This window comes from Salarias fasciatus, unplaced genomic scaffold, assembly GCF_902148845.1.
Source record: "Salarias fasciatus unplaced genomic scaffold, fSalaFa1.1, whole genome shotgun sequence".
NCBI classification, from domain to species: Eukaryota; Metazoa; Chordata; class Actinopteri; order Blenniiformes; family Blenniidae; genus Salarias; species Salarias fasciatus.
In genome coordinates this window covers 165,001-192,844 of record NW_021941396.1, presented here as the reverse complement: position 1 = coordinate 192,844, position 27,844 = coordinate 165,001, and the positions used below count along the sequence as shown (strand labels likewise).

The following is a 27,844-nucleotide window of genomic DNA, read 5'->3' as shown; positions in this document are numbered from 1 at the left end:
GGTGATGCGTGGTCGTCCCCTCTGTCGCCCACCGTTGGTTGGGGTAAACGAAAAGGCGGTATTGGCGTGTCGATAGTCGGGCAAGTGCAGAATATGCCCAGCCAAACGTAGTCTTCTTTGGCAACGATGCCACTTAAAGTTCTCAGATCGGCGCGTCCAAGTACCGTCTCATTCGTGATGTGATCTCTCCAAGATTTTCTCATTATTTCTTGTAGGCAACGCTGATGGAATAGATTTAGTTGGCGTGTAATTCTCGCCGTGCTTTTCCATGTTTCACAAGCATAAATGGCCGTTGGCACTACCAGTGACATGTCGAGTTTGGTCTCAGTCTGATTGCTGATGACGCTGCGGTTCCATACTGAGTTTAAGCGTCTAAATACTCCTGCTGCTTTGCCGATTCGCACATTGACACCAAAGGATGCGTCACCGTCTCTGTCGATCAGTCATCCACACAGTCGACACTGAGCTTTAAACTCTCCTGAACTCCAAACTGTCGGCTGTCCCTGTCCCGCCCAGGAGACGCTCTCATTCATTGTGCTGAGCTGTGTCTCCTGGACCAGGAAGACATCCTTTAAAGGAATACTCCGAAGATTTTGGACCCACGCCCTATCCCGATCATTTACACAGTGACATAAGCTCATAAATACCTTTTTTGTGTCCGTTCGTCCAGCTGCTGGCTCCCAGCTGTTAGCATCGTAGTTAGCTTAGCTCAGCTACGGCAGATGAAGAGGAGACAGAGCCGGACTGACGAAAGTGAACAGCGACTGAGTTTATGGCTGCTACCGCTGTGCGCCGGTATATCCTTCCGCAGAGCGCTATGCTTGTGCAGCTCTGTGTGGATCAAAACGTTACTTTAACGGATTGAAAAGAAAACACTTCTTTTAAAATGTTTTACAACCATTGGGATTTACTTCACGTGCTAACACGCCGTCCCCTGGACCACTGGAAGGAGGATTTTGTCCACTTTCTCAGTCTGGCTCTGTCTCCTCTTCACCTGCCGTAGCTGAGCTAAGCTAACTACGATGCTAACAGCTGTTAGCCAGCGGCTGGACGAACGGACACAAAAAAGGTATTTATGAGTTTATGTCACTGTGTAAATGATCGGGATAGGGCGTGGGTCCAAAATCTTCGGAGTGTTCCTTTAAGCTCGCAGCTCTCAGAGCCCATAAATAGAAATCAGACGTGGACAGTGAAGACATTGTGGACATTGTTTTTTGAGCGTGCGACGTGTCCTCTGTCCTGCCTTGCCTGACTCCTGCACCTCTGAGGACGTCGTGTGGCATGTTGTTGTGTTGTGTTGCAGATCCAGCTGAGTGTGTCCACCAGCTCCTGGTCTCAGGGTTTCTCTCTGGACACCGTGGGAAGTTACGGATGTGTCCGATGTCCCACCGGCAGCATGGACTTCCTGGTACCTGCAGGACGCATGTGCCTCTGTGTGTCTGTCTCAGTGTAGTGTGTCTGTCTCAGAGTTGTGCGTCTTTCTCAGTGTTAGTGTGTCTGTCTCAGAGTTGTGCGTCTTTCTCAGTGTTAGTGTGTCTGTCTCAGAGTTGTGTAGGGGTGCAACGGTTTACGGTTTAAAACCGAACCGTACGGTTCGCCCTGCACGGCTCAATTCGCCTTCATGAAGCGCGCTTTTTCGGTTTCACAATTAATTAATTTGTAACGGCTGCAGGAAGCATTCACCCAGCCCAGCGCCAGACAGCCCTCCTCCCCTCCTCACCCAACCCTGTTCAAACCCCGCCCCGCTAGTTCATATGCAGCGACTGTGCAATGGGAGGCGAGCACATGGCCGAGTGGGCGGAGTCTCTCACTGAGGAGCGAAGCTGGGCTCAGTGTCCCACACTGAGACAGGAAGGACAAAAACAAAAGAAAAGTTATGGCGAGCGGAGGGCGAAGAGACCGGAGTAGGAAGAAGCACCGGCTTCCTTCAGATCTTCGGTATTTCATTTCGTTTTCCCTGTGGATGATAACGACGAGGGTTTACTGTCGCCACGGCCCCAAGCCAAGTCGTCCCTGACCTCGCCGGCCCCGATTCCAGATCAACTCGGCCCCAAGTAACTAAAAAAAAATAAATAAATAAAATTACCGGTAAATTTGTCTGGTGCGCCGCCGCTGTGAACAACCGAGGAAAGCCAGCATTGTTGTCACGTGAGTCTGCTGCTGTGTGCCGCACAGAAGTGACCATAAAGCCATCAGTTTTCAACTTCTGATCAAGTTTATTGTAAACATACATGGAGCACACACAGACAGAAACAGAATGAAATGAAGTCATAAACTCTTCAGATTTTTATTGCGAGAATTGGTTTAAGGGTGTATATTGTACTTGATTGCTGTTGATATTATGGTTGTATGACTCTGATCAGCATTACTGTGATATTGTACTGTTATATCTATTATCACATGTTTTTATCACAATTAGTATAATTAATATTTTATTATATTTAAATTTTATAATTGCTATTATGACTATTATTGCCATTGTTATCTTTTAATCATCACAGTATTGCTGTTTCCATAATAATTATTATATTGCATTTTATTTTGATAACCTAACCTCAGCCTGAAAACATGTATCAGCCAAATAATAGTTCAGACTAAGAGGCATTGTCATAATTTAGTTGTCTTGAAAGCAAAATAAAAGGAATCTTTTGGAAATTCAAACCTCTTGTTTTTTTTAATGCAAAGCACGAACCGAACCGAACCGAACCGAACCGAACCGAAAAGAACCGAACCGAACCGAACCGAACCGAACCGAACCGAAACCGAAACCGAAAACGAAACCGAACCGAACCGAACCGAACCGAACCGAAACCGAAACCGAAAACGAAACCGAACCGAACCGAACCGAACCGAAACCGAAACCGAAACCGAACCGAACCGAACCGAAACCGAAACCGAACCGAACCGAACCGAACCGAAACCGAAACTGAACCGAAACCGAAACCGAACCGAAACCGTAATCCTGAAACCGAGGTACAAACCGAACCGTGGGCTAACTGAACCGTTGCACCCCTAGTGTTGTGTGTCTGTCTCAGAGTTGTGTATCAGTCTCAGGGTTGTGTGTCTGTCTCAGGGTTGTGTTGTGTGTCTGTCTCAGAGTTGTGTATCAGTCTCAGGGTTGTGTGTCTGTCTCAGGGTTGTGTTGTGTGTCTGTGTTGTGTGTCTCAGAGTTGTGCGTCAGTCTCAGTGTTGTGTGTCTCAAAGTTGTGCGTCAGCCTCAGTGTTGTGTGTCTCAGGGCTGTGTTGTGTGTCTGTTGTGTGTCAATCATCAATCAATCAATGTATTTTTGTACAGCCCAGTATCACAACAGCAGCTGCTCAGAGGCTTCAAGATGTTACATTGGTCGGTAAAAGTAAAAACAGTGAATAAGCATCATGTCAATATGTCAGATTCACAGTAAGGAGACAGAACGAAGCAACCACCACCTTAGACCCTCACATCCGGCAAGAAAACACTCCAGAAACCCAGTGGGAGAAGAAGAGATCTTGGGGAGAACCACAGTATGGAGGGATCCCTCTCCCAGGGACGGACAGCTTTGGCAACAGCTAGCATGAGACAATAAGAAGTAAAGCCTAGGACTATGTTGAGGACAGTCCGTTGGACGGTCCAGCACAGGAACCACGGATCCCAGAAGGAGAACTGAAGCCAGTCCACGGGCACAGCAGCGAGAGGATGTGTGTCTCAGAGTTGTGCGTCAGCCTCAGTGTGGTGTGTCTCAGAGTTGTGTTGTGTGTCTCAGAGTTGTGTTGTGTGTCTCAGAGTTGTGCGTCAGCCTCAGTGTGGTGTGTCTCAGAGTTGTGTTGTGTGTCTCAGAGTTGTGCGTCAGCCTCAGTGTGGTGTGTCTCAGAGTTGTGTTGTGTGTCCAGGTGGGCGTCAGCATCCAGCTCAGCAGCTTCAACCTGACCCGGATCGTGTCCCTCAGTCCTTTCTACACGCTGGTCAACAAGTCGTCCTACGAGCTGGAGGTGGGAGAAGTCCTGCAGACGTCCACCAGGTGGCACTACGTCCCCTCCACCGAGGTGGGTCCCTGAGCCTGTCCCTAGTCCCTGCTGGTCTTCCGGACTGAACCCAGTCCTCAGTCCCTGCTGGTCTCCAGGTCCGTCCTTGTGGTCCTGGTAGGAGCTGGCCATGTTGTCCTCGTTGGCTCCAGTCGTTGCAGTCCTGCTGGGACTGGTTTCGGAGTCAGACCAAGTCCTCGGCAGAGACGGCGTCGGTCCCAGGGTGGACCCTGGTCCTCAGAGTGTCTGGCGTGGGGACAGTGAAGACCTGGGTCATGTGGGGACAGTGAAGACCTGTGAAGACCTGGGTCATGTGGGGACAGTGAAGACCTGTGAAGACCTGGGTTATGTGGGGACAGTGAAGACCTGGGTCATGTGGGGACAGTGAAGACCTGGGTCATGTGGGGACAGTGAAGACCTGGGTCATGTGGGGACAGTGAAGACCTGGGTCATGTGGGGACAGTGAAGACCTGGGTCATGTGGGGACAGTGAAGACCTGGGTCATGTGGGGACAGTGAAGACCTGGGTCATGTGGGGACAGTGAAGACCTGGGTCATGTGGGGACGCCACTCAAGTGTCAGGGACTTCACAGTGAAGACAATGCAAACTGTGGTGTCATGTTGCTGACAGTACTGCTGTTGTGTTGTCGTGTTGCTGACAGTGCTGCTGTTGTGTTGTCGTTGTGTTGCTGACAGTGCTGCTGTTGTGTTGTCGTTGTGTTGCTGACAGTGCTGCTGTTGTATTGTCGTTGTGTTGCTGACAGTGCTGCTGTTGTGTTGTCGTTGTGTTGCTGACAGTGCTGCTGTTGTGTTGTCGTTGTGTTGCTGACAGTACTGCTGTTGTGTTGTCGTTGTGTTGCTGACAGTACTGCTGTTGTGTTGTCGTTGTGTTGCTGACAGTGCTGCTGTTGTGTTGTCGTTGTGTTGCTGACAGTGCTGCTGTTGTGTTGTCGTTGTGTTGCTGACAGTGCTGCTGTTGTGTTGTCGTTGTGTTGCTGACAGTGCTGCTGTTGTGTTGTCGTTGTGTTGCGGACAGTGCTGCTGTTGTGTTGTCGTTGTGTTGCTGACAGTGCTGCTGTTGTGTTGTCGTTGTGTTGCTGACAGTGCTGCTGTTGTGTTGTCGTTGTGTTGCTGACAGTGCTGCTGTTGTGTTGTCGTTGTGTTGCTGACAGTGCTGCTGTTGTGTTGTCGTTGTGTTGCTGACAGTGCTGCTGTTGTGTTGTCGTTGTGTTGCTGACGTGTTGTCGTTGTGTTGCTGACAGTACTGCTGTTGTGTTGTCGTTGTGTTGCTGACAGTACTGCTGTTGTGTTGTCGTTGTGTTGCTGACAGTGCTGCTGTTGTGTTGTCGTTGTGTTGCTGATAGTGCTGCTGTTGTGTTGTCGTTGTGTTGCTGACAGTGCTGCTGTTGTGTTGTCGTTGTGTTGCTGACAGTACTGCTGTTGTGTTGTCGTTGTGTTGCTGACAGTGCTGCTGTTGTGTTGTCGTTGTGTTGCTGACAGTACTGCTGTTGTGTTGTCGTTGTGTTGCTGACAGTGCTGCTGTTGTGTTGTCGTTGTGTTGCTGACAGTGCTGCTGTTGTGTTGTCGTTGTGTTGCTGACAGTGCTGCTGTTGTGTTGTCGTTGTGTTGCTGACGTGTTGTCGTTGTGTTGCTGACAGTACTGCTGTTGTGTTGTCGTTGTGTTGCTGACAGTGCTGCTGTTGTGTTGTCGTTGTGTTGCTGATAGTGCTGCTGTTGTGTTGTCGTTGTGTTGCTGACAGTGCTGCTGTTGTGTTGTCGTTGTGTTGCTGACAGTACTGCTGTTGTGTTGTCGTTGTGTTGCTGACAGTGCTGCTGTTGTGTTGTCGTTGTGTTGCTGACAGTACTGCTGTTGTGTTGTCGTTGTGTTGCTGACAGTGCTGCTGTTGTGTTGTCGTTGTGTTGCTGACAGTGCTGCTGTTGTGTTGTCGTTGTGTTGCTGACAGTGCTGCTGTTGTGTTGTCGTTGTGTTGCTGACAGTGCTGTTGTTGTGTTGTCGTTGTGTTGCTGACAGTACTGCTGTTGTGTTGTCGTTGTGTTGCTGACAGTGCTGCTGTTGTGTTGTCGTTGTGTTGCTGACAGTGCTGCTGTTGTGTTGTCGTTGTGTTGCTGACAGTGCTGTTGTTGTGTTGTCGTTGTGTTGCTGACAGTGCTGCTGTTGTGTTGTCGTTGTGTTGCTGACAGTGCTGCTGTTGTGTTGTCGTTGTGTTGCTGACAGTGCTGCTGTTGTGTTGTCGTTGTGTTGCTGACAGTGCTGCTGTTGTGTTGTCGTTGCGTTGCTGACAGTACTGCTGTTGTGTTGTCGTGTTGCTGACAGTGCTGCTGTTGTGTTGTCGTTGTGTTGCTGACAGTACTGCTGTTGTGTTGTCGTTGTGTTGCTGACAGTGCTGCTGTTGTGTTGTCGTTGTGTTGCAGTGTCTGCCTCTGTGGCCGGACAGCCCGTCGGGGAGGTTGTGTGTCCGTGTGGTCGGCTCCGACTCCGCCTCCAAACCCTTCTTCTTCAGCCGGCAGGACAACGGCACCCTGCTGAGCCTGGACATGGTGAGACACACACACACACACACACACACACACTCCTGGCCAGCTGACACAACGAATGAGGAAATCAAACTCAGTGTGTGTGTGTGTGTGTGTGTACAGGACTGATTCACACCTTGTGAACATGAGGGTTTTCTTGAAAGAAATAACGAACATGTAAAAGAATATTGAATTGTGAATATAGTGTGTTTTGAATTCCCCCTCTCTGTCTCATGCCCCCCTCTCTGTCTCATGCCCCCCTCTCTGTCTCATGCCCCCCTCTGTCTCATGCCCCCCTCTCTGTCTCATGCCCCCCTCTCTGTCTCATGCCCCCCTCTCTGTCTCATGCCCCCCTCTGTCTCATGCCCCCCTCTCTGTCTCATGCCCCCCTCTCTGTCTCATGCCCCCCTCTCTGTCTCATGCCCCCCTCTGTCTCATGCCCCTCTCTGTCTCATGCCCCTCTCTGTCTCATGCCCCCCTCTCTGTCTCATGCCCCCCTCTGTCTCATGCCCCTCTCTGTCTCATGCCCCTCTCTGTCTCATGCCCCCCTCTCTGTCTCATGCCCCCCCTCTCTGTCTCATGCCCCCCTCTGTCTCATGCCCCCCTCTCTGTCTCATGCCCCCCTCTCTGTCTCATGCCCCCCTCTCTGTCTCATGCCCCCCTCTGTCTCATGCCCCCTCTCTGTCTCATGCCCCCCTCTCTGTCTCATGCCCCCCTCTGTCTCATGCCCCCCCCCTCTGTCTCATGCCCCCCTCTCTGTCTCATGCCCCCCTCTGTCTCATGCCCCCTCTCTGTCTCATGCCCCCTCTCTGTCTCATGCCCCCCCTCTGTCTCATGCCCCCTCTCTGTCTCATGCCCCTCTCTGTCTCATGCCCCCCTCTCTGTCTCATGCCCCCCTCTCTGTCTCATGCCCCTCTCTGTCTCATGTCCCCGTCCCGTCTGTCCCAGTGTGGCGGGCTCCTGGTGGACGTCAACGTGTCCGATCATTCCACCGTCATCAGACTGTCGGATTATTACGATGGAGCCGCTCCAGCTCTGCTCATCAACCACACAGCCTGGACCAGCCTCCGCTACAGCCAGAGGTCAGAGGTCACACGCACCACAGCACACCTCTGAGAGGGTCAGAGGTCAGGCACACCACAGCACACACCTCTGAGAGGGTCAAAGGTCAGAGGTCAGACACACCACAGCACACACCTCTGAGAGGGGCGGTGCTCAGTAAGTGGTTGGAGGTGGAGGAGGAGCTCTGAGGGCGTCCTGCTGTTCCTGCTGTTCCTGCTGTTCCTGCTGTTCCTGCTGTTCTGCTGTTCCTGCTGTTCTGCTGTTGCTGCTGTTCCTGCTGTTCCTGCTGTTCCTGCTGTTCCTGCTGTTGCTGCTGAGTTGGAAGTCGGGTTTCAGCTCTGAGTGTCGTCTTCTGCTCGCTGGCTGTTCGTCATGAAGGATTTGAAGATCTAGTGACACCAAACAGGAGCCCCAAGGTCTCCGCACACTGAGCTAGCCCTCCTGCTAACAGAAGCTGTAGGGGCTGTAGGGGCTGTAGCTGTAGGGGCTGTAGCTGTACGGGCTGTAGGGACTGTAGCTGTACGGGCTGGAGCTGTAGGAGCTGTAGCTGTAGGCGCTGTAGGGACTGTAGCTGTAGGGGCTGTAGCTGTACGGGCTGTAGGGACTGTAGCTGTACGGGCTGGAGCTGTAGGAGCTGTAGGAGCTGTAGCTGTAGGCGCTGTAGGGACTGTAGCTGTAGGGGCTGTAGCTGTAAAGACTGTAGGGACTGTAGCTGTACGGGCTGTAACTGTAGGGGCTGTCGGGGCTGTACCTGGGGTTGCTGTAGGGGCTGTAGCTGTAGGAGCTGTAGCTGTAGGGGCTGTTGGGGCCGTAGCTGTAGGGGCTGTAACTGTAGGGGCTGTAGGGGCTGCAGCTGTAGGGGCTGTAGGGGCTGTAGCTGTAGGGGCTGTAGGGGCTGTAGCTGTAGGGACTGTAGCTGTACGGGCTGTAGGGGCTGCAGCTGTAGGGGCTGTAGGGGCTGTAGCTGTAGGGGCTGTAGCTGTACGGGCTGTAGGGACTGTAGCTGTAGGGGCTGTAGCTGTAGGAGCTGTAGGAGCTGTAGGAGCTGTAGCTGTAGGGACTGTCGGGGCTGTCGGGACTGTAGCTGTACGGGCTGGAGCTGTAGGAGCTGTAGGAGCTGTAGCTGTAGGCGCTGTAGGGACTGTAGCTGTAGGGGCTGTAGCTGTAAAGACTGTAGGGACTGTAGCTGTACGGGCTGTAACTGTAGGGGCTGTCGGGGCTGTACCTGGGGTTGCTGTAGGGGCTGTAGCTGTAGGAGCTGTAGCTGTAGGGGCTGTAGGGGCTGTAGCTGTAGGGGCTGTAACTGTAGGGGCTGTAGGGGCTGCAGCTGTAGGGGCTGTAGGGGCTGTAGCTGTAGGGGCTGTAGCTGTACGGGCTGTAGGGACTGTAGCTGTAGGGGCTGTAGCTGTAGGAGCTGTAGGAGCTGTAGGAGCTGTAGCTGTAGGGACTGTCGGGGCTGTCGGGACTGTAGCTGTACGGGCTGGAGCTGTAGGAGCTGTAGGAGCTGTAGCTGTAGGCGCTGTAGGGACTGTAGCTGTAGGGGCTGTAGCTGTAAAGACTGTAGGGACTGTAGCTGTACGGGCTGTAACTGTAGGGGCTGTCGGGGCTGTACCTGGGGTTGCTGTAGGGGCTGTAGCTGTAGGAGCTGTAGCTGTAGGGGCTGTTGGGGCTGTAGCTGTAGGGGCTGTAGGGACTGTAGCTGTGGGGGCTGTGGGGCTGTGGGGGCTGTAGCTGTAGGGGCTGTAGCTGTAGGGGCTGTAGCTGTAGGGGCTGTAGGGGCTGCAGCTGTAGGGGCTGTAGGGGCTGTAGCTGTAGGGACTGTGGCTGTAGGGGCAGTAGCTGTAGGGGGTGTAACTGTAGAGGCTGTCGGGGCTGTACCTGGGGTTGCTGTAGGGGCTGTTGGGGCTGTAGCTGTGGGGGCTGTAGGGACTGTAGCTGTGGGGGCTGTAGCTGTAGGGGCTGTAGCTGTAGGGACTGTAGGGGCTATAGCTGTATGGGCTGTAGGGACTGTAGCTGTAGGGGCTGTAGCTGTAGGAGCTGTAGCTGTAGGGGCTGTTGGGGCTGTAGCTGTAGGAGCTGTTGGGACTGTAGCTGTGGGGGCTGTTGGGGCTGTAGCTGTAGGGGCTGTAGGGACTGTAGCTGTGGGGGCTGTGGGACCGTGGGGGCTGTAGCTGTAGGGGCTGTAGCTGTAGGGACTGTAGGGGCTGTAGCTGTAGGGGATGTAGGGACTGTAGCTATAGGGACTGTAGGGGCTGTACCTGTGGTTGCTGTAGGGGCTGTAGCTGTAGGGGCTGTAACTGTAGGGGCTGTAGGGGCTGTAGCTGTAAAGACTGTAGGGACTGTAGCTGTAGGGGCTGTAACTGTAGGGGCTGTAGCTATAGGGACTGTAGGGGCTGTAGCTGTAGGGGCTGTAGGGGCTGTAGGTGTTGGGGCTGTAGCTGTAGGGGCTGTAGGGGCTGTAGGTGTTGGGGCTGTCGGGGCTGTACCTGTGGTTGCTGTAGGGGCTGTGGGGGCTGTACCTGTAGGGGGTGTAGGGGCTGTTGGAGACCCTCTTCCTGAAGCACCCTCTTCTCCCTCGTCCTCTGTCCTCTTCTCCCTCGATCTCTGTCCTCTTCTCCCTCGTCCTCTGTCCTCTTCTACCTTGTCCTCTGTCCTCTTCTCTCTTGTCCTCTGTCCTCTTCTACCTTGTCCTTTGTCCTCTTCTACCTTGTCCTCTGTCCTCTTCTACCTTGTCCTCTGTCCTCTTCTCCCTCGTCCTCTGTCCTCTTCTACCTTGTCCTCTGTCCTCTTATCCCTCGTCCTCTGTCCTCTTCTACCTTGTCCTTTGTCCTCTTCTACCTTGTCCTCTGTCCTCTTTTACCTTGTCCTCTGTCCGCTTCTCCCTCTTCCTCTGTCCTCTTATCCCTCGTCCTCTGTCCTCTTCTAACTTGTCCTCTGTCCTCTTCTACCTTGTCCTCTGTCCGCTTCTCCCTCTTCCTCTGTCCTTTTATCCCTCGTCCTCTGTCCTCTTCTACCTTGTCCTCTGTCCTCTTCTCCCTTGTCCTCTGTCGGCATTTTGAAAAACCAACGGAATAAATGAGATGTCCGCTCAGAGGACACACACCGGTTGTCTCTGCCGTCCAATGACAGATGCTCCGTTTTCACAAAAATCACTGTTTCTATCAATTGTCTCGCAGAACGAGAAAATCAGTGAAATAGTTTGTATTAAATAACCTGGAAGACGTCAGCCAGAGTCTGTTGTTCCATCAGCTGCAGTGCTGTGGAGTCCTCAGGTCTCTGGTCCTGACCAGGAGCTGGGACGTGTCTCTGTGCAGTCCTCCTGTGGTCTCTGGTCCTGATCAGGAGCTAGGACGTGTCTCTGTGCAGTCCTCTGGTCTCTGGTCCTGATCAGGAGCTAGGACGTGTCTCTGTGCAGCCCTCTGGTCTCTGGTCCTGACCAGGAGCTGGGACATAAATAAATGGTCTCATTCATATAGCGCTTTTCTCCAAAGCGCTTTACAACGTGAGTCACATTCACCCATTCACACACTGATGGCTGAGGCTGCCATGCAAGGAGTAATTTGGGGTTCAGTATCTTGCCCAAGGATACTTCAACATATAGCCAGGGGAGCACGGGAGTCGAACCAGTGACTCCGGTTACTGGACGACCCACTCTACCACCTGAGCCATAGCCGCCCTCTGTCTCTGTGCAGTCCTCCTGTGGTCTCTGGTCCTGATCAGGAGCTAGGACGTGTCTCTGTGCAGTCCTCTGGTCTCTGGTCCTGATCAGGAGCTAGGACGTGTCTCTGTGCAGTCCTCTGGTCTCTGGTCCTGATCAGGAGCTAGGACGTGTCTCTGTGCAGTCCTCCTGTGGTCTCTGGTCCTGATCAGGAGCTAGGACGTGTCTCTGTGCAGTCCTCCTGTGGTCTCTGGTCCTGATCAGGAGCTAGGACGTGTCTCTGTGCAGTCCTCTGGTCTCTGGTCCTGATCAGGAGCTAGGACGTGTCTCTGTGCAGTCCTCCTGTGGTCTCTGGTCCTGATCAGGAGCTAGGACGTGTCTCTGTGCAGTCCTCCTGTGGTCTCTGGTCCTGATCAGGAGCTAGGACGTGTCTCTGTGCAGTCCTCTGGTCTCTGGTCCTGATCAGGAGCTAGGACGTGTCTCTGTGCAGTCCTCTGGTCTCTGGTCCTGATCAGGAGCTAGGACGTGTCTCTGTGCAGCCCTCCTGTGGTCTCTGGTCCTGATCAGGAGCTAGGACGTGTCTCTGTGCAGTCCTCCTCTGGTCTCTGGTCCTGATCAGGAGCTAGGACGTGTCTCTGTGCAGTCCTCCTCTGGTCTCTGGTCCTGATCAGGAGCTAGGACGTGTCTCTGTGCAGTCCTCTGGTCTCTGGTCCTGATCAGGAGCTAGGACGTGTCTCTGTGCAGTCCTCCTGTGGTCTCTGGTCCTGATCAGGAGCTAGGACGTGTCTCTGTGCAGTCCTCCTGTGGTCTCTGGTCCTGATCAGGAGCTAGGACGTGTCTCTGTGCAGTCCTCTGGTCTCTGGTCCTGATCAGGAGCTAGGACGTGTCTCTGTGCAGTCCTCCTGTGGTCTCTGGTCCTGATCAGGAGCTAGGACGTGTCTCTGTGCAGTCCTCCTGTGGTCTCTGGTCCTGATCAGGAGCTAGGACGTGTCTCTGTGCAGTCCTCTGGTCTCTGGTCCTGATCAGGAGCTAGGACGTGTCTCTGTGCAGTCCTCTGGTCTCTGGTCCTGATCAGGAGCTAGGACGTGTCTCTGTGCAGTCCTCCTGTGGTCTCTGGTCCTGATCAGGAGCTAGGACGTGTCTCTGTGCAGTCCTCCTGTGGTCTCTGGTCCTGATCAGGAGCTAGGACGTGTCTCTGTGCAGTCCTCTGGTCTCTGGTCCTGATCAGGAGCTAGGACGTGTCTCTGTGCAGTCCTCCTGTGGTCTCTGGTCCTGATCAGGAGCTAGGACGTGTCTCTGTGCAGTCCTCCTGTGGTCTCTGGTCCTGATCAGGAGCTAGGACGTGTCTCTGTGCAGTCCTCTGGTCTCTGGTCCTGATCAGGAGCTAGGACGTGTCTCTGTGCAGTCCTCTGGTCTCTGGTCCTGATCAGGAGCTAGGACGTGTCTCTGTGCAGTCCTCTGGTCTCTGGTCCTGATCAGGAGCTAGGACGTGTCTCTGTGCAGTCCTCCTGTGGTCTCTGGTCCTGATCAGGAGCTAGGACGTGTCTCTGTGCAGTCCTCCTGTGGTCTCTGGTCCTGATCAGGAGCTAGGACGTGTCTCTGTGCAGTCCTCTGGTCTCTGGTCCTGATCAGGAGCTAGGACGTGTCTCTGTGCAGTCCTCTGGTCTCTGGTCCTGATCAGGAGCTAGGACGTGTCTCTGTGCAGTCCTCCTGTGGTCTCTGGTCCTGATCAGGAGCTGGGACGTGTCTCTGTGCAGTCCTCTGGTCTCTGGTCCTGATCAGGAGCTAGGACGTGTCTCTGTGCAGTCCTCTGGTCTCTGGTCCTGATCAGGAGCTGGGACGTGTCTCTGTGCAGTCCTCTGGTCTCTGGTCCTGATCAGGAGCTAGGACGTGTCTCTGTGCAGTCCTCTGGTCTCTGGTCCTGATCAGGAGCTGGGACGTGTCTCTGTGCAGTCCTCTGGTCTCTGGTCCTGATCAGGAGCTAGGACGTGTCTCTGTGCAGTCCTCTGGTCTCTGGTCCTGATCAGGAGCTAGGACGTGTCTCTGTGCAGTCCTCTGGTCTCTGGTCCTGATCAGGAGCTAGGACGTGTCTCTGTGCAGTCCTCTGGTCTCTGGTCCTGATCAGGAGCTGGGACGTGTCTCTGTGCAGTCCTCTGGTCTCTGGTCCTGATCAGGAGCTAGGACGTGTCTCTGTGCAGTCCTCTGGTCTCTGGTCCTGATCAGGAGCTAGGACGTGTCTCTGTGCAGTCCTCTGGTCTCTGGTCCTGATCAGGAGCTGGGACGTGTCTCTGTGCAGTCCTCTGGTCTCTGGTCCTGATCAGGAGCTGGGACGTGTCTCTGTGCAGTCCTCTGGTCTCTGGTCCTGATCAGGAGCTAGGACGTGTCTCTGTGCAGTCCTCTGGTCTCTGGTCCTGATCAGGAGCTAGGACGTGTCTCTGTGCAGTCCTCTGGTCTCTGGTCCTGATCAGGAGCTAGGACGTGTCTCTGTGCAGTCCTCTGGTCTCTGGTCCTGATCAGGAGCTAGGACGTGTCTCTGTGCAGTCCTCTGGTCTCTGGTCCTGATCAGGAGCTAGGACGTGTCTCTGTGCAGTCCTCTGGTCTCTGGTCCTGATCAGGAGCTGGGACGTGTCTCTGTGCAGTCCTCTGGTCTCTGGTCCTCACCAGGAGTGTGTGTGTTTTGCAGCGGCTCAGGATTCACACACGAGCTGAAGCCCGGCGAGGCTCGGAGGTTCGTGTGGGACGACCCGACCGGACTCCGCACGCTGCAGTGGACCTGCAGGGGGCGCTCCGGGGAGCTGGACTTACTGAAGGTGAGGACCTCGGCTGTCAAGACTTCAGGACATTTGACCCACACAGCCCCACACCGGCAGCTGAGTCCAGCTGCTGCCAGGACCTCCTCAGAATCTCAAGACCCTTTGAGAGATGAAAGACCCTTCCTTGTCTTTGTCCTCCTCTTCTTCTTCCTTGTCTTCGTCCTCCCCTCTTCTTCTCCTTCCTTGTCTCTGTCCTCTTCTTTGTCCTTGTCTTTGTCCTCTTCCTCAGTGGACATCACTCACGCTCGCAGCTGTCTCCAGGTTTCTGGTGGAACCAGGGACCCGTGTTCTCTGCAGTGTGTTCAGTTCACGTTCCGATCAGCACCGAGCCGTTCTGTCCGGTCTAGTTCCGTCCACCACCTCCTGCAGGTCTTCATTTTGTCCCTCACAGACTGTCTCCGTGGTTTCAGGACGAGACGGGTCAGTTCACCGATGACAGCCAGGCTCAGGTCCACTGGGTGTCCTTCCTGGACGGACGCCAGAGGGTCCTGCTGTTCACGGAGGACGTTGCCGTGGTGACGAAGGCTCGCCAGGCCGAGGAGCTTGAACAGTTCCAACAGGAAGTGAAGGTGTCTCTGCAGAACCTGGGACTCTCATTGGTCCACAACGGCAGCCGGCAGGAGATCGCATATGTCGGCATCACCAGGTGAGCCAGGTGGATCCACCAAACACTCCAGGTGACCTGCCACCTTAGTGGTGGGCGAGTTTGAGAGCCCGCATGATCCCAGGAGCTATGTTGCCAAGGGGCTTTATGCCCCTGGCAGGGTCTCCCATGGCAAACAGGTTCTGGGAGATGGGCCAGACTAAGGGCAGGTCAACAGCTCCTATGATGAACTTACAATCGAGGACCGTGATGTCGCCCGGTATGGCGCAGCCGAGGCCCCACCCTGGAGCCAGTCCTGGGGTTGGGCTTCGTAAGCGAGCACCTGGTGGCCGGGCCTTTGCCTGCTGGGCCTGGCCGGGCTCAGCCCGAAGGGCCGACGTGGGCCGGACCTCCGGTGGGGGGGGTCAAGAGATATTGGCTAGATATAGTCGGGCTCACCTCCACTCAGCCTGGACTCTGGAACCCAACCTCTACAGAAGGGCTGGACTCTCCACTTCTCTGGCGTTGCCCGCGGTGAGAGGCGGCGGGCTGGTGTGGGTTTGCTTATAGCCCCACAGCTCAGCGCCAGGTGTTGGAGTTCTCCTCAGTGAACCAGAGGGTCTGGTCCCTGGTCCTTCGAGTCGGGGACAGGTTCCTCACTGGTGTCTCGGCTTACGGGCCGAACAGCAGTGCAGAGGACCTGGACTTCCTGGAGCCCCTGGGAGGGGGGCTGGACAGTGGTCCAACTGGGGACTCCATTGTTCAACTGGGGGACTTCAAGGCCCAGGTGGACAGAGACCTGGAAGGGGGTGATTAGGACGTCGGCCTCCCTGATCTGAACCCAGTGGTGTTCTGTTACTGGACTTCTGTGCTAGTCACGGTTTGTCCATAACAAACACCATGTTCGAGCACAGGGGTGTCCATAAGTGCACTTGGCACCAGGACACCGCAGGTCGGAGGTCAATGATCAACTTTATTGTCGTGTCATCTGACCTCTGACCTCGTGTTTTGGACACTCGGGTGAAGAGAGGAGCAGAGCTGTGGACCGATCTCCACCTGGTGGTGAGTTGGATTCGCTGGCGGAGGAGGAAACCGGACAGACTTGGCCAAAACGTGTTGTGAGGGTCTGCTGGGAACGTCTGGCGGAACCCTCTGTCAGCAGGGTTTTCAACTCCCACCTCCGGGAGAGCTTCACTCATGTCCCGAGGGAGGCTGGGGACATTGTGTCAGAATGGACCATGTTCTCCATGTTCTCCTCCTCCATTGTCGAAGCAGCTGCTTGGAGCTGTGGTCTCCAGGTCTCCGGTGCCTGTCCTGGTGGAACCCAGAACCCGGTGATGGAGACAGGAAGTGAGGACTGCCGTCCAGCTGAAGGAGTCCTGGAGAGTCTTGTTGGCTCATGGGACTCCAGAAGCAGCTGACAGGAACCAGCAGGCCAAGAGAACTGCAGCCCGAGTGGCTGGGAGGAGTTCAGGAGGCCATGGAGGAGGACTATCAGTCGGCCTCCAAGAAATTCTGGAAAACCGTCCGGCGCCTCAGGAGGGACAGCAGGTCTCCACCAACACTGTTTACAGTGGAGGAGGAGCTGCTGACCTCAACTGGGGATATCATAGGACGGTGGAAGGAAGACTTCGAGGACCTCCTCAATCCCGTCGCCACGTCTTCCGTGGAGGAAGCAGAGGCTGAGGTCTCAGAGGTGGACTGAGGTCTCAGAGGTGGACTGAGGTCTCAGAGGAGGACTGAGGTCTCAGAGGTGGACTGAGGTCTCAGAGGAGGACTGAGGTCTCAGAGGAGGACTGAGGTCTCAGAGGTGGACTGAGGTCTCAGAGGAGGACTGAGGTCTCAGAGGTGGACTGAGGTCTCAGAGGAGGACTGAGGTCTCAGAGGAGGACTGAGGTCTCAGAGGTGGACTGAGGTCTCAGAGGAGGACTGAGGTCTCAGAGGAGGACTGAGGTCTCAGAGGTGGACTGAGGTCTCAGAGGTGGACTGAGGTCTCAGAAGTGGACTCATCTATCACCCAGGCTGAAGTCTCTGTGCTGGTTGGTCAGCTCCTGGGTCTCAAGGCACCAGGGGTGGACAAGATTTGCCCTGAGTCCCTCAAGTCTCTGGATATTCTGGACTGTCTTGGTTGACACGTCTCTGCTACATGGCGTGGCGGTCGGGGACGGTGCCTCTGGACTGGCAGACCGGGGTGGTGGTTCTCCTTTTTAAAAAGGGGACCGGTGGATGTGCTCCAACTATAGGGGGGTCACACTCCTCAGCCTCCCTGGGAAAGTCTAGTCCAGGTCCTGGAGAGGAGGATTCCACCGATAGTCAAACCTCGGATTCAGGAGGAACAATGCGGTTTTCGTCCTGGTCGTGGAACCCTGGACCAGCTCTAGACCCTCCATAGCAGGCTCCAGGGCTTGTAGGAGTTTGCCCAACCAGTCCACATGGGTTCTGTGGACTTTGAGAAGGCGTTAGACCGCGTCCCTCGTGTTGTCTTGTGGGGGGGGCTTCGGGAATACAGATTCCAGGGCTCCTTGTTCAGGGCCGTCCGGTCTCTGTAGGACCGGAGCAGGAGTCTGGTCCGCATTGCCAGCACTGAGTCAGACCTGTTCCCAGTGCATGTTGGACTCCAGCAGGGCTGAACTTTGGACCGGTTCTGTTCAGAATCTTTATGGACAGAATTTCTAGGTGCAGCCAGGAGCTGGAGGGGGTCTGGTTCAGGGACCAGGAGCTGGAGGGGGTCTGGTTCGGGGACCAGGAGCTGGAGGGGGTCTGGTTTGGGGACCAGGAGCTGGAGGGGGTCTGGTTTGGGGACCACAGGATTTCATCTCTGCTTTTTGCAGATGATGTTGTCCTGTTGGCTCTATCGAACCTGGACCATCATGCACTGGGGCGGTTCGCAGCCGAGCGTGAAATGAGGATCAGCACCTCCAAATCCGAGGCCCTGGTCCTGGACCGGAGGAAGGTGGTCTGCCCTCTCCAGGTCGGTGGAGAGACTCTGGTCCAGGTGGAGGAGTTTCAGTATCTGGGGGTCTTGTTCACAGTGGGGGGCGGATGGAGGTGAGACTGACAGGCGGATCGGTGCAGCGGCTGCAGAGATCAGTCGTATCGGTCCGTTGTGGTGAAGAAGGAGCCGAAAGGCGAAGCTCTCGATTTACCGGTCAGTCTACGTTCCCACCCTCACCTCTGGTCATGAGCTTTGGGTCATGACCGAAAGGACAAGATCCCGGATACAAGCGGCCGAAATGAGCTTCCTCTGTAGGGGGGCTGGATTCCCTGAGAGACAGGGGGAGGAGCTACGTCACCAGGGAGGAGCTGGGAGTAGAGCCGCTACTCCTCCACATCCAGAGGAGCAGCTGAGGAGGCTTGGGCATCTGGTTAGGACGCCTCCTGGACGCCTCCTGGGGAGGAGTTCCGGGCATGTCCCACTGGGAGGAGACCCCGGGGAAGACCAGGACACGCTGGAGAGACTATTTCTCTCGGCCGGACTGGGAACGCCTTGGGATCCTCCCAGAGGAGCTGGAGGAAGAGTCTGGGGACAGGAAGTCTCTGGACAGGAAGTCTGGGCACAGGAAGTTTGGGGACAGGAGGTCTGGGGACAGGAAGTCTGGGCATCGCTGCTTAGACTGCTGCCCCCGTGACCCGGTCCGGATCAGCGGTGGAAGATGGATGGATGGACTCCAGGTGAAGGCTGCTAGGGCCGGTTTCACAAAGGAGGATTCAGAGATCCAGGATCAGTGAGTGATCCAGGCCCATCCAATCCAGAAGCAGAGGGTTCAGGCTTGCTTGGTTGAACAGAAGGCCGATCCATTCGTCAAGCAGGTGAAACTGATCCAGGAACAGGAAGTTCTCCTCTAGCCCCGCCCACAACACCAGCACTGCTCCACCTGTCGCTCTCAACATGGCGGCAGCCTGAGCGTCTCGCCGTCCGCCTGCCGGCTGCTCCTCAGCCTGTGCTGTTCCGACACTGCTCAGTAACACCACAGTTCAATTAAATTCAGCTTTATTTATAAAGTGCCGATTACAGCAGTTATTTCCAGACACCTTTTCAGAGAAAACCCGACAGATCCTCAGGAGCAGGAACCAGGGATCAGGGATCAGGGACTGTGGGAAGGAGGACTGGCTTCTAAAGAGAAGAGGCCTTTCCAGCCAGGCTCAGAGGGGAGAGAGGGACAGACGAGTGAGAGGACAGGCAGACTGTCTGAATCTGCTCAGGTGGTGAGAAGAGACACACCTGGTCAGTTACACTCTACAGCGGAACTCTGGAACCAGAGGATCCCAGCGTCGGTTCTCCAGCAGTGGTGTTCACCCACAGCCTATTCTCCAGATAGAACCGTCTGAAAGCAGAGACTGTTCTGTGGGAGCTGGTTCCTGATGACAAGAGCCTGGAAGCTAAAACCCCGCCTCCATGAGAGGAACCTGGAAGCTAAAGCTCCGCCTCCATGAGAGGAATCTGGTAGCTAAAGCCCCGCCTCCATGAGAGGAACCTGGAAGCTAAAGCTCCGCCTCCATGAGAGGAATCTGGTAGCTAAAGCTCCGCCTCCATGAGAGGAACCTGGAAGCTAAAGCTCCGCCTCCATGAGAGGAATCTGGTAGCTAAAGCCCCGCCTCCATGAGAGGAACCTGGTAGCTAAAGCTCCGCCTCCATGAGAGGAATCTGGTAGCTAAAGCCCCGCCTCCATGAGAGGAACCTGGAAGCTAAAGCTCCGCCTCCATGAGAGGAATCTGGTAGCTAAAGCCCCGCCTCCATGAGAGGAACCTGGAAGCTAAAGCTCCGCCTCCATGAGAGGGACCTGGAAGCTAAAGCTCCGCCTCCATGAGAGGGACCTGGAAGCTAAAGCTCCGCCTCCATGAGAGGAACCTGGTAGCTAAAGCTCCGCCTCCATGAGAGGAACCTGGTCGCTGAAAGCCCCGCCTCCGTTTAGCTCACATGTGTTGTTTCTGTGTTCCAGCTGAGGTGTGTTCCAGCTCAGGGAGGTGTTGCACAAAACCAGGATAAGGGATTAAGCCGGCAAACTGTGGTGATCCTGTGGTGATTCTGGACGAAGTTAGCCTCAAGTCGATTGCACAAAAGTTGGCCAAGTTTATCCTGGACACGTCACCATGGTGATTTATTCTCTGCAGCTCGCTGCTCCACAGCAGGCTAACTAACAGGATAAGATTAAACTGCTGTCAACAATGTGAGAAATGGGCGTGGCTTACAGCATTTCCTTGATTTTTCTACACATTACATCATTTAGTCATCCTGCAGCGAAATCTTCCAGCTGTAGTCGCTGCATTTGCAGGGTCTGGTTGACTTTAGGATTATTTTGTTGCTCAGATTATATGAAGACCAACATAACGTTCAACACAGACGTTTCAGAATCCTTTCTTTATTTATGCAAATCCTACAATAAAAGGTTCACAATTATTGTAAAGACAATGGGAAAAAAACCTTAATGAAACTGGTACTAAACCACACTGATGTAAAAAATAAAGAAGAAATAAAATGCAACAACCCTGAAGCTTCACAATGAGTACAATGAGAAACAAAGGAAAAATAAATGTATCACACCACTGAAAAAGACTACAATTTAACAGACAGCATATCATTTTGTTTTAACTGTCTCCTGAAAATATGAAAATCGTTCTATTTCAGAACTCCACCTTGGGTCCCACATTATTCTGACTCCATTTTTTTAACGGCTAAAATCAGACAGAAATTCAGCCCCCCTTTGAGACATAAGGCCCCCAGAAAACATGATTTCAGAAAAATAAATAAATTGGGGGGGGGGGGGCTAAATATTGGCATGATGCTGTTTCGCCCGTGTATTTCCTGTATTTTATTAGCGACCGAGCCCGGAGGGCAAGGTTTCTATTGTTCTTCGTCCGTTTCTTCTTAGATATTACCGTATTGGCCCGAATATAAGACGATGTTTTTTTCCAGAAACTGCATCCTCAAAAGTGGGGTCGTGTTATAATCGCGGACTTACGGTAGATGGTCAATACCCATCCGCGCCGCTAGATGGAGCCAAAGTATCACTGAGCAGAGAGCGAGTGGAGCGATGAAACGAGATCAAATGATCTGATGAAAAATGGCGGATCATCTGGAACAAAGGGGCTGAACGCTGGACAACTGAGCAACAACAGAGGAGAAGTTATGATACCAACTTTAAACTGATGGTGATCAACGCAGCAGAGTCATCAAACTACTGCCAAGCTGCAGGAGATCTGGTGGAGCAGAGTGGAGAGCATAGAAAGAACGCCAACAGATGCTAACACGATGAGAAAAGCTTTCCGTGGTCCCGAGAGCGACGCTTCAGAGAGACTGATAGAAGGATGAGTGAATACGTCACCGAAAAACGGAAAGACGGAATGCCCACCACCAGAGCCTGATTCAGCTGAAGGCACTGGAAAGTTATTCACATCATTAATGCAGTTTTGACCCCTTGAGGTTTCTTATTTGTTGCTTATTGTTTCTTATTTTGAGCAATATTAAGAATATATTTAGGGACTGAGCCTGGAGGGCAAGGTGGCCTGGAAGGCAAGGTCTCTATTCTTCGTTTGTTTCTTCTTAGATATTACGCACCCCCTGTGGTTGATCCCAAATTTGACCCCCGAAACATGCACGAAAACTCACCAAATTTGGCATGCAAATCATGACCGGCGAAAAATTTCATAAAATGGAAAAATTAACCTCATCTGCTCTCTAGTGCCACCTAGAAACAGTAAAATAGGCGCCACGGTCCGCAGGAATGTCGTAGAGAGATCAAACCAACACTCACGCGTTCGTCTCTTCAAGATCTACATTTCATGTGCTAACACCCCTGACCTAAATCCAACAGGAAGTCCGTGATTTCCCTTTCAAAGTAAAATTTTGCTCAAAATCACTCCTCACAAAAAAAATTATCTCCTCCGAGACCGTTTTTCGTACAGACATAAGAGTCACGCGACGTGAAAGAGGACAAATTTCTCTACAAAAGTTGTGAACAACTTTGTCAAAAGTCTAACGGTGTGGATTTTATGAGTGTTCAAAGTTGGAAGTCTGAAATCCTGCCTTGCTCCTGCCCTCATCCGTTATAATGGGGAAAAATTTGAAAAATTCACCTTTTTTTTAGCACCTCAAACAAGCACCAACTGTGGCTAAACCGTGACTCCTATCAACAAACCGAGCACACCGAAAGCCTCACCAGGTTCCCCTGAACAAGATGATGTCACATAAGTGGGGAAAATTTCATGTTATATGTACGTTTTCACAGGTATGAAAAGGTGTGCGCTCTGCATTTTTTTTGCTCTCAGTTATAATGGAGCCGGATGGGGAAAAATCTCGCGCTTCTCACAAACTGAGACCTCTACGATCCAAACTAAAAGTCTGACTGCTCTGAAAGCCTCACCAACTGAAAGACAACTAATTTTCCTATCAAACGTGATATTTTTTGTTCAGTTTTGCCACACAGGAAAGGAACAAGGAGCAAACAGAAACTTTTATTTTCTCCTCTCTCCACTCTAACGGACATGACCATATATGGGCATACAGTGCAGTTACACAGCTGACAGCAGCTGTCAATCAAACTGAGAGACTCAGTGCCTTCATTCAGTGACTCCTAAAAGCAGATGGGAGAAGCTAACAACTCCATGTTAGTGGATGGGACATGCTAACTACTCCATGTTAGTGGATGGGACATGCTAACAACTCCATTTTAGTGGATGACAGATGCTAACAACTCCATGTTAGTGGAGGACTGATGCTAACAGCTACATGCTAGTGGATAGGAGATGCTAACTACTCCATGCTAGTGGATGACAGATGGTAACAGCTACATGTTAGTGGATGGGACATGCTAACAACTCCATGTTAGTGGATGGCAGATGCTAACACCTACTTGTTAGTGGATGGGAGAAGCTAACAGCTACATGTTAGTGGATGGGACAAGCTAACAACTCCATGTTAGTGGATGTCAGATGCTAACAGCTCAATGCTAGTGGATTGCAGATGCTAATAACTCCATGATAGTGGACTGAAGTTGCTAACAACTCCATGTTAGTGGATGACAGATGCTAACAACTCCATGTTAGTGGATGGGAGATGCTAACATCTCCATGTTAGTGGATGAGAGATGCTAAAAACTCCATGTTAGTGGATGGGAGATGCTAACATCTCCATGTTAGTGGATGACGGATGATAACAGCTACATGTTAGTGGATGGGACATGCTAACAACTCCATGTTAGTGGATGGCAGATGCTAACACCTACTTGTTAGTGGATGGGAGAAGCTAACAGCTACATGTTAGTGGATGGGACATGCTAACAACTCCATGTTAGTGGATGTCAGATGCTAACAGCTCAATGCTAGTGGATTGCAGATGCTAATAACTCCATGATAGTGGACTGGAGTTGCTAACAACTCCATGTTAGTGGATGACAGATGCTAACAACTCCATGTTAGTGGATGGGAGATGCTAACATCTCCATGTTAGTGGATGAGAGATGCTAAAAACTCCATGTTAGTGGATGGGAGATGCTAACATCTCCATGTTAGTGGATGACAGATGATAACAGCTACATGTTAGTGGATGGGAGATGCTAATAACTCCATGTTAGTGGATGGGAGATGCTAACAGCTACTTGTTAGTGGATAGGAGACGCTAACAACTCCATGTTAGTGGATGAGACATGCTGGCAGCTACATGTTAGTGGGTGGATGTCTCAGTTGCGGGCCGGCGGGGAGGCTCGGTCCTGACCAATGCCGCTTGCGGCTTTAATTATTATTTTTGTATGATCATAATCATGGATCATATGCAGAATTAGGCCATTTTTAGAGTATGATTTGAGCATCACTATTTCACTTTGATAAAGCTGCCCATCTGCATGCAGTACTTGTCTTCACCATTGAAGCGTAGGGGTGCTGTGCCTTAAATGTCACTTAAAGCAGACGTACAGGCTGTAATATATGGAGTGAATTTAATAGATGTGTTTTGTGTGAAGTCCTTGCTCTGGGGCCCCCCCTTTTTAAATGAGCCCCCCGACAGCCACAGTACAGTCCACACTGCTGCTCATCCCGGTGAAGTAAGATGCTCGTCCTTGTTCCATTTTCAATCTGTGATTCTGTGATCGATCTCGTGGTCTTCTAAAGAACGCTGTGAACGCGCACTTATCCTGATGCTCCACACCTGGTTTGAGTAAGCCGCGTCTTTTCATCCTGGCTCGGCAAACATGCAACTGATTAATCCGAGAAAACACCAACTAGGCTGACTCAAGCTGCGCATTTTCATTTATTCCTGGATGTATTTATCTGGTGTTTCTGTGTTCCAGCTCAGGTGTGTTACAGCTCAGGTGTGGCGTTTCTGTGTTACAGCTCAGGTGTGGTGTGGGAGATGAAGCCGAAGAATCGCTGGAAGCCGTTCAGCCAGAAGAACATCAGCCTGCTGGAAAAGACGTACCAGAACCAGCTGAGCAGGAAGTCGGAGTCTGGCTGGGTCCAGCTGGAGCCCAACCTGGAGGTCAGATGGCGACCCGCAGGCTCCGGGCCGCCGGGCCAACCCCTCACACTCCACAGGTCACACGGTGAGCTTGTGCTGTTTCCAGGTGAACCTCGGCGGTGCCATCATGATGATGCGGCAGCCGCACACCTGCCAGGTGAGGAGGAACTTCCTGCCCGGGATCCAGGTGGAGTTCAAGCAGTCAATGCATCAACGAAGTCTCAGAGCCCAGCTGTACTGGCTGCAGGTGTGCACGCACACACACACACACACACACACACACACACACACACACACACACACACACACACACATTGAATCAGAGACACAGGTAAATGTGTAAGGCTGAGGTGTCTTCTGCTCGCAGGTTGACAACCAGCTGCCTGGCGCCATGTTCCCCATCGTCTTCCACCCGGTCCCTCCTCCAAAGTCCATCGCTCTGGACTCAGGTGTGGACGTCCTCCTCTGTCCTCACCTGCTTCTGTCTCTTCTCAGCCACTGACCTTCTCTCACCCTGCTGTCCTTCGTCCACAGAGCCACGGCCCTTTATGGACATGTCGGTCATCACCAGGTTCAACCAGCACAGCACGGTCACTCAGTTCAAGTGAGAGAGCTTCACCTTGACTAACTAGTTTAACTAGTCTGTTCACACAGGGTAATATCAGGTAACTAACTAGTTTAACTAGTCTGTTCACACAGGGTAATATCAGGTAACTAACTAGTTTAACTAGTTTGTTCACACAGGGTAATATCAGGTGAGCAGTTTAACTAGTCAGTTCACCTTAACTAACTAGTCTGTTCACACAGGGTAATCTCAGGTAGCGAGTTTAACTAGTCATTCCAGTACACACAGGTTAATCTCAGGTAACTAGTTTAACCAGTCATTCACGCAGGTTAATCTTGAGTAACTAGTTTAACTAGTCTGTTCACACAGGGTAATGTCAGGTAGCTGGTTTAACTAGTCAGTCCAGTTCACACAGGTTAGTTGCGGGTAACTAGTTTAACTAGTCAGTTCACATAGGTTAATCTCAGGAAGCTAGTTTAACTAGTCAGTCCAGTTCACACAGGTTATTTGCGGGTAACTAGTTTAACTAGTCAGTTCACACAAGTTAATGTCAGGTAACTAGTTTAACTAGTCATTTTGCATTGAGTCTTTCCATGGACCTTTGAAACGAGGTTTCTGGCTCTATGAGGACACAGTGGAGAGACACATTTAGAAATAAAGTAGGAGAGGAGGTGGTGTTTCTGTATCTGCGATTGTCTCTGTGTCCCTCCGTCTGTCCCTGTCTCAGCGTTCCATCAGTTGAAGCCGTCTCCTGCTGTTGAGTCTGTAAGGCGTCCTGAAAGTCTCGATGTGCTCCAGGTACTTCATGGCTCTGGTCCAGGAGATGGCAGTGAAGATCGACCAGGGCTTCTTGGGCTCCGTCTTGGCTCTGTTCACGTCAGCCGCTGGCCCCGAGACAGATGGGCAGAAGGTGGGACAGCTCTGTGGTTCTGAGGACCGGGGCGGGGCGGGGCGGGGCGGGGCGGGGCGGGGCGGGGCGGCGGGTAACGGGCTGCGCTGTGTTCCAGGCGGGGCTGATCAGAGGGGATCTGCAGCGGCTGCAGGCCGAGCTGACCGAGGCTTCGCTCAGCGACTCGTCAGGACTCGGCTTCTTCGAACACTTCCACATCTCTCCCATCAAGGTGAGGACGATGTCCCCCCTCATAACCCGAGACCCTGAGCCAGACCACCACCGGGGTTTTCTTTGTGTCCCGCAGCTCCACCTCAGCCTGTCTCTGGGCTCCAGCGGGGACGACCCTGCTCAGGAGACGGCGGCCATCCAGTCTCTCAACCTGCTGCTGAAGAGCATCGGAGCCACGCTGACCGACGTGGACGACCTCGTCTTCAAGTGAGAGAGCCGCTTCCGCCCCGCTGCGGGGCCGCTGGGGCTCCGGTGCGGGTCCCTTGTGGGTCCGTTGTGGGTCTGGTGTGGGTCCGGTGTGGGTCCGTTGTGAGTCCGTTGTGGGTCTGGTGTGGGTCCGGTGTGGGTCCAGTGTGGGTCCCTTGTGGGTCCGTTGTGGATCTGGTGTGGGTCCGTTGTGGGTCTGGTGTGGGTCTGGTGTGGATCCGGTGTGGGTCTGGTGTGGGTCCGGTGTGGGTCTGGTGTGGGTCTGGTGTGGGTCCGGTGTGGGTCCGTTGTGGGTCTGGTGTGGGTCTGGTGTGGGTCCGGTGTGGGTCCGGTGTGGGTCCGTTGTGGGTCTGGTGTGGGTCCGGTGTGGATCCGGTGTGGGTCCGGTGTGGGTCCCTTGTGGGTCCGTTGTGGATCTGGTGTGGGTCCGTTGTGGGTCCGTTGTGGGTCTGGTGTGGGTCCGGTGTGGGTCCGGTGTGGGTCCGTTGTGGGTCCGTTGTGGGTCTGGTGTGGGTCCGGTGTGGGTCTGGTGTGGGTCCGGTGTGGATCCGGTGTGGGTCCGGTGTGGGTCCCTTGTGGGTCCGTTGTGGATCTGGTGTGGGTCCGTTGTGGGTCCGTTGTGGGTCTGGTGTGGGTCCGGTGTGGGTCCGGTGTGGGTCCGGTGTGGATCCGGTGTGGGTCCGGTGTGGGTCTGGTGTGGGTCCGTTGTGGGTCCGGTGTGGGTCTGGTGTGGGTCCGGTGTGGGTCCGTTGTGGGTCCGTTGTGGGTCTGGTGTGGGTCTGGTGTGGGTCCGGTGTGGGTCCGGTGTGGGTCCGGTGTGGGTCCCTTGTGGGTCCGTTGTGGATCTGGTGTGGGTCCGTTGTGGGTCTGGTGTGGGTCTGGTGTGGGTCCGTTGTGGGTCCGATGTGGATCCGGTGTGGGTCTGGTATGGGTCCCTTGTGGGTCCGTTGTGGGTCTGGTGTGGGTCCGTTGTGGGTCCGTTGTGGGTCTGGTGTGGGTGCGTTGTGGGTCCGGTGTGGATCAGGTGTGGGTCTGGTGTGGGTCTGTTGTGGGTCTGGTGTGGGTCTGTTGTGGCTCCGGTGCGGGTCCCTTGCGGGTCCGTTGTGGGTCTGGTGTGGGTCCGTTGTGGGTCCGGTGTGGATCCGGTGTGGGTCTGGTGTGGGTCCGGTGTGGGTCTGGTGTGGGTCCGGTGTGGGTCCGGTGTGGATCCGGTGTGGATCCGGTGTGGGTCTGGTGTGGGTCTGGTGTGGGTCCGGTGTGGGTCCGGTGTGGATCCGGTGTGGATCCGGTGTGGGTCCGGTGTGGGTCTGGTGTGGGTCCGGTGTGGGTCCGGTGTGGGTCCGGTGTGGGTCCGGTGTGGGTCCGGTGTGGATCCGGTGTGGGTCTGGTGTGGGTCTGGTGTGGGTCTGGTGTGGGTCCGGTGTGGGTCCGGTGTGGATCCGGTGTGGGTCTGGTGTGGGTCTGGTGTGGGTCCGGTGTGGGTCCGGTGTGGGTCCGGTGTGGATCTGGTGTGGGTCTGGTGTGGGTCTGGTGTGGGTCTGTTGTGGCTCCGGTGTGGGTCCCTTGTGGGTCCGTTGTGGGTCTGGTGTGGGTCTGTTGTGGCTCCGGTGCGGGTCCCTTGTGGGTCCGTTGTGGGTCTGGTGTGGGTCCGGTGTGGGTCTGGTGTGGGTCTGGTGTGGATCCGGTGTGGGTCTGGTGTGGGTCCGTTGTGGGTCTGGTGTGGGTCCGGTGTGGGTCCGGTGTGGGTCCGGTGTGGGTCCGGTGTGGGTCTGGTGTGGGTCCAGTGTGGGTCCGGTGTGGGTCCGGTGTGGGTCTGGGGATTAGACTCACTGTGTTGTTTTGGCAGGCTGGCCTT

At 53.8% G+C, this 27,844-nt stretch overlaps 1 protein-coding gene across 1 annotated transcript in view; it reads left to right on the top strand.

Moving 5' to 3' along the window:
• Nucleotides 1-27,844, top strand: part of vps13c (vacuolar protein sorting 13 homolog C) — a 131,391-nt gene that overhangs the window by 73,710 nt on the left and 29,837 nt on the right. Inside the window, exons 44-57 of the mRNA XM_030087701.1 lie at nt 1,304-1,408; nt 3,868-4,020; nt 6,432-6,557; nt 7,482-7,615; nt 13,937-14,063; nt 14,477-14,712; nt 23,974-24,118; nt 24,204-24,344; nt 24,465-24,546; nt 24,632-24,701; nt 25,461-25,572; nt 25,670-25,783; nt 25,859-25,989; nt 27,836-27,844. The exon at nt 27,836-27,844 is cut by the window's right edge and continues 73 nt beyond it. Coding sequence (XP_029943561.1) covers nt 1,304-1,408; nt 3,868-4,020; nt 6,432-6,557; nt 7,482-7,615; nt 13,937-14,063; nt 14,477-14,712; nt 23,974-24,118; nt 24,204-24,344; nt 24,465-24,546; nt 24,632-24,701; nt 25,461-25,572; nt 25,670-25,783; nt 25,859-25,989; nt 27,836-27,844 — 1,685 coding nt within the window. The remainder of the gene's footprint in view (nt 1-1,303; nt 1,409-3,867; nt 4,021-6,431; nt 6,558-7,481; nt 7,616-13,936; nt 14,064-14,476; nt 14,713-23,973; nt 24,119-24,203; nt 24,345-24,464; nt 24,547-24,631; nt 24,702-25,460; nt 25,573-25,669; nt 25,784-25,858; nt 25,990-27,835) is intronic.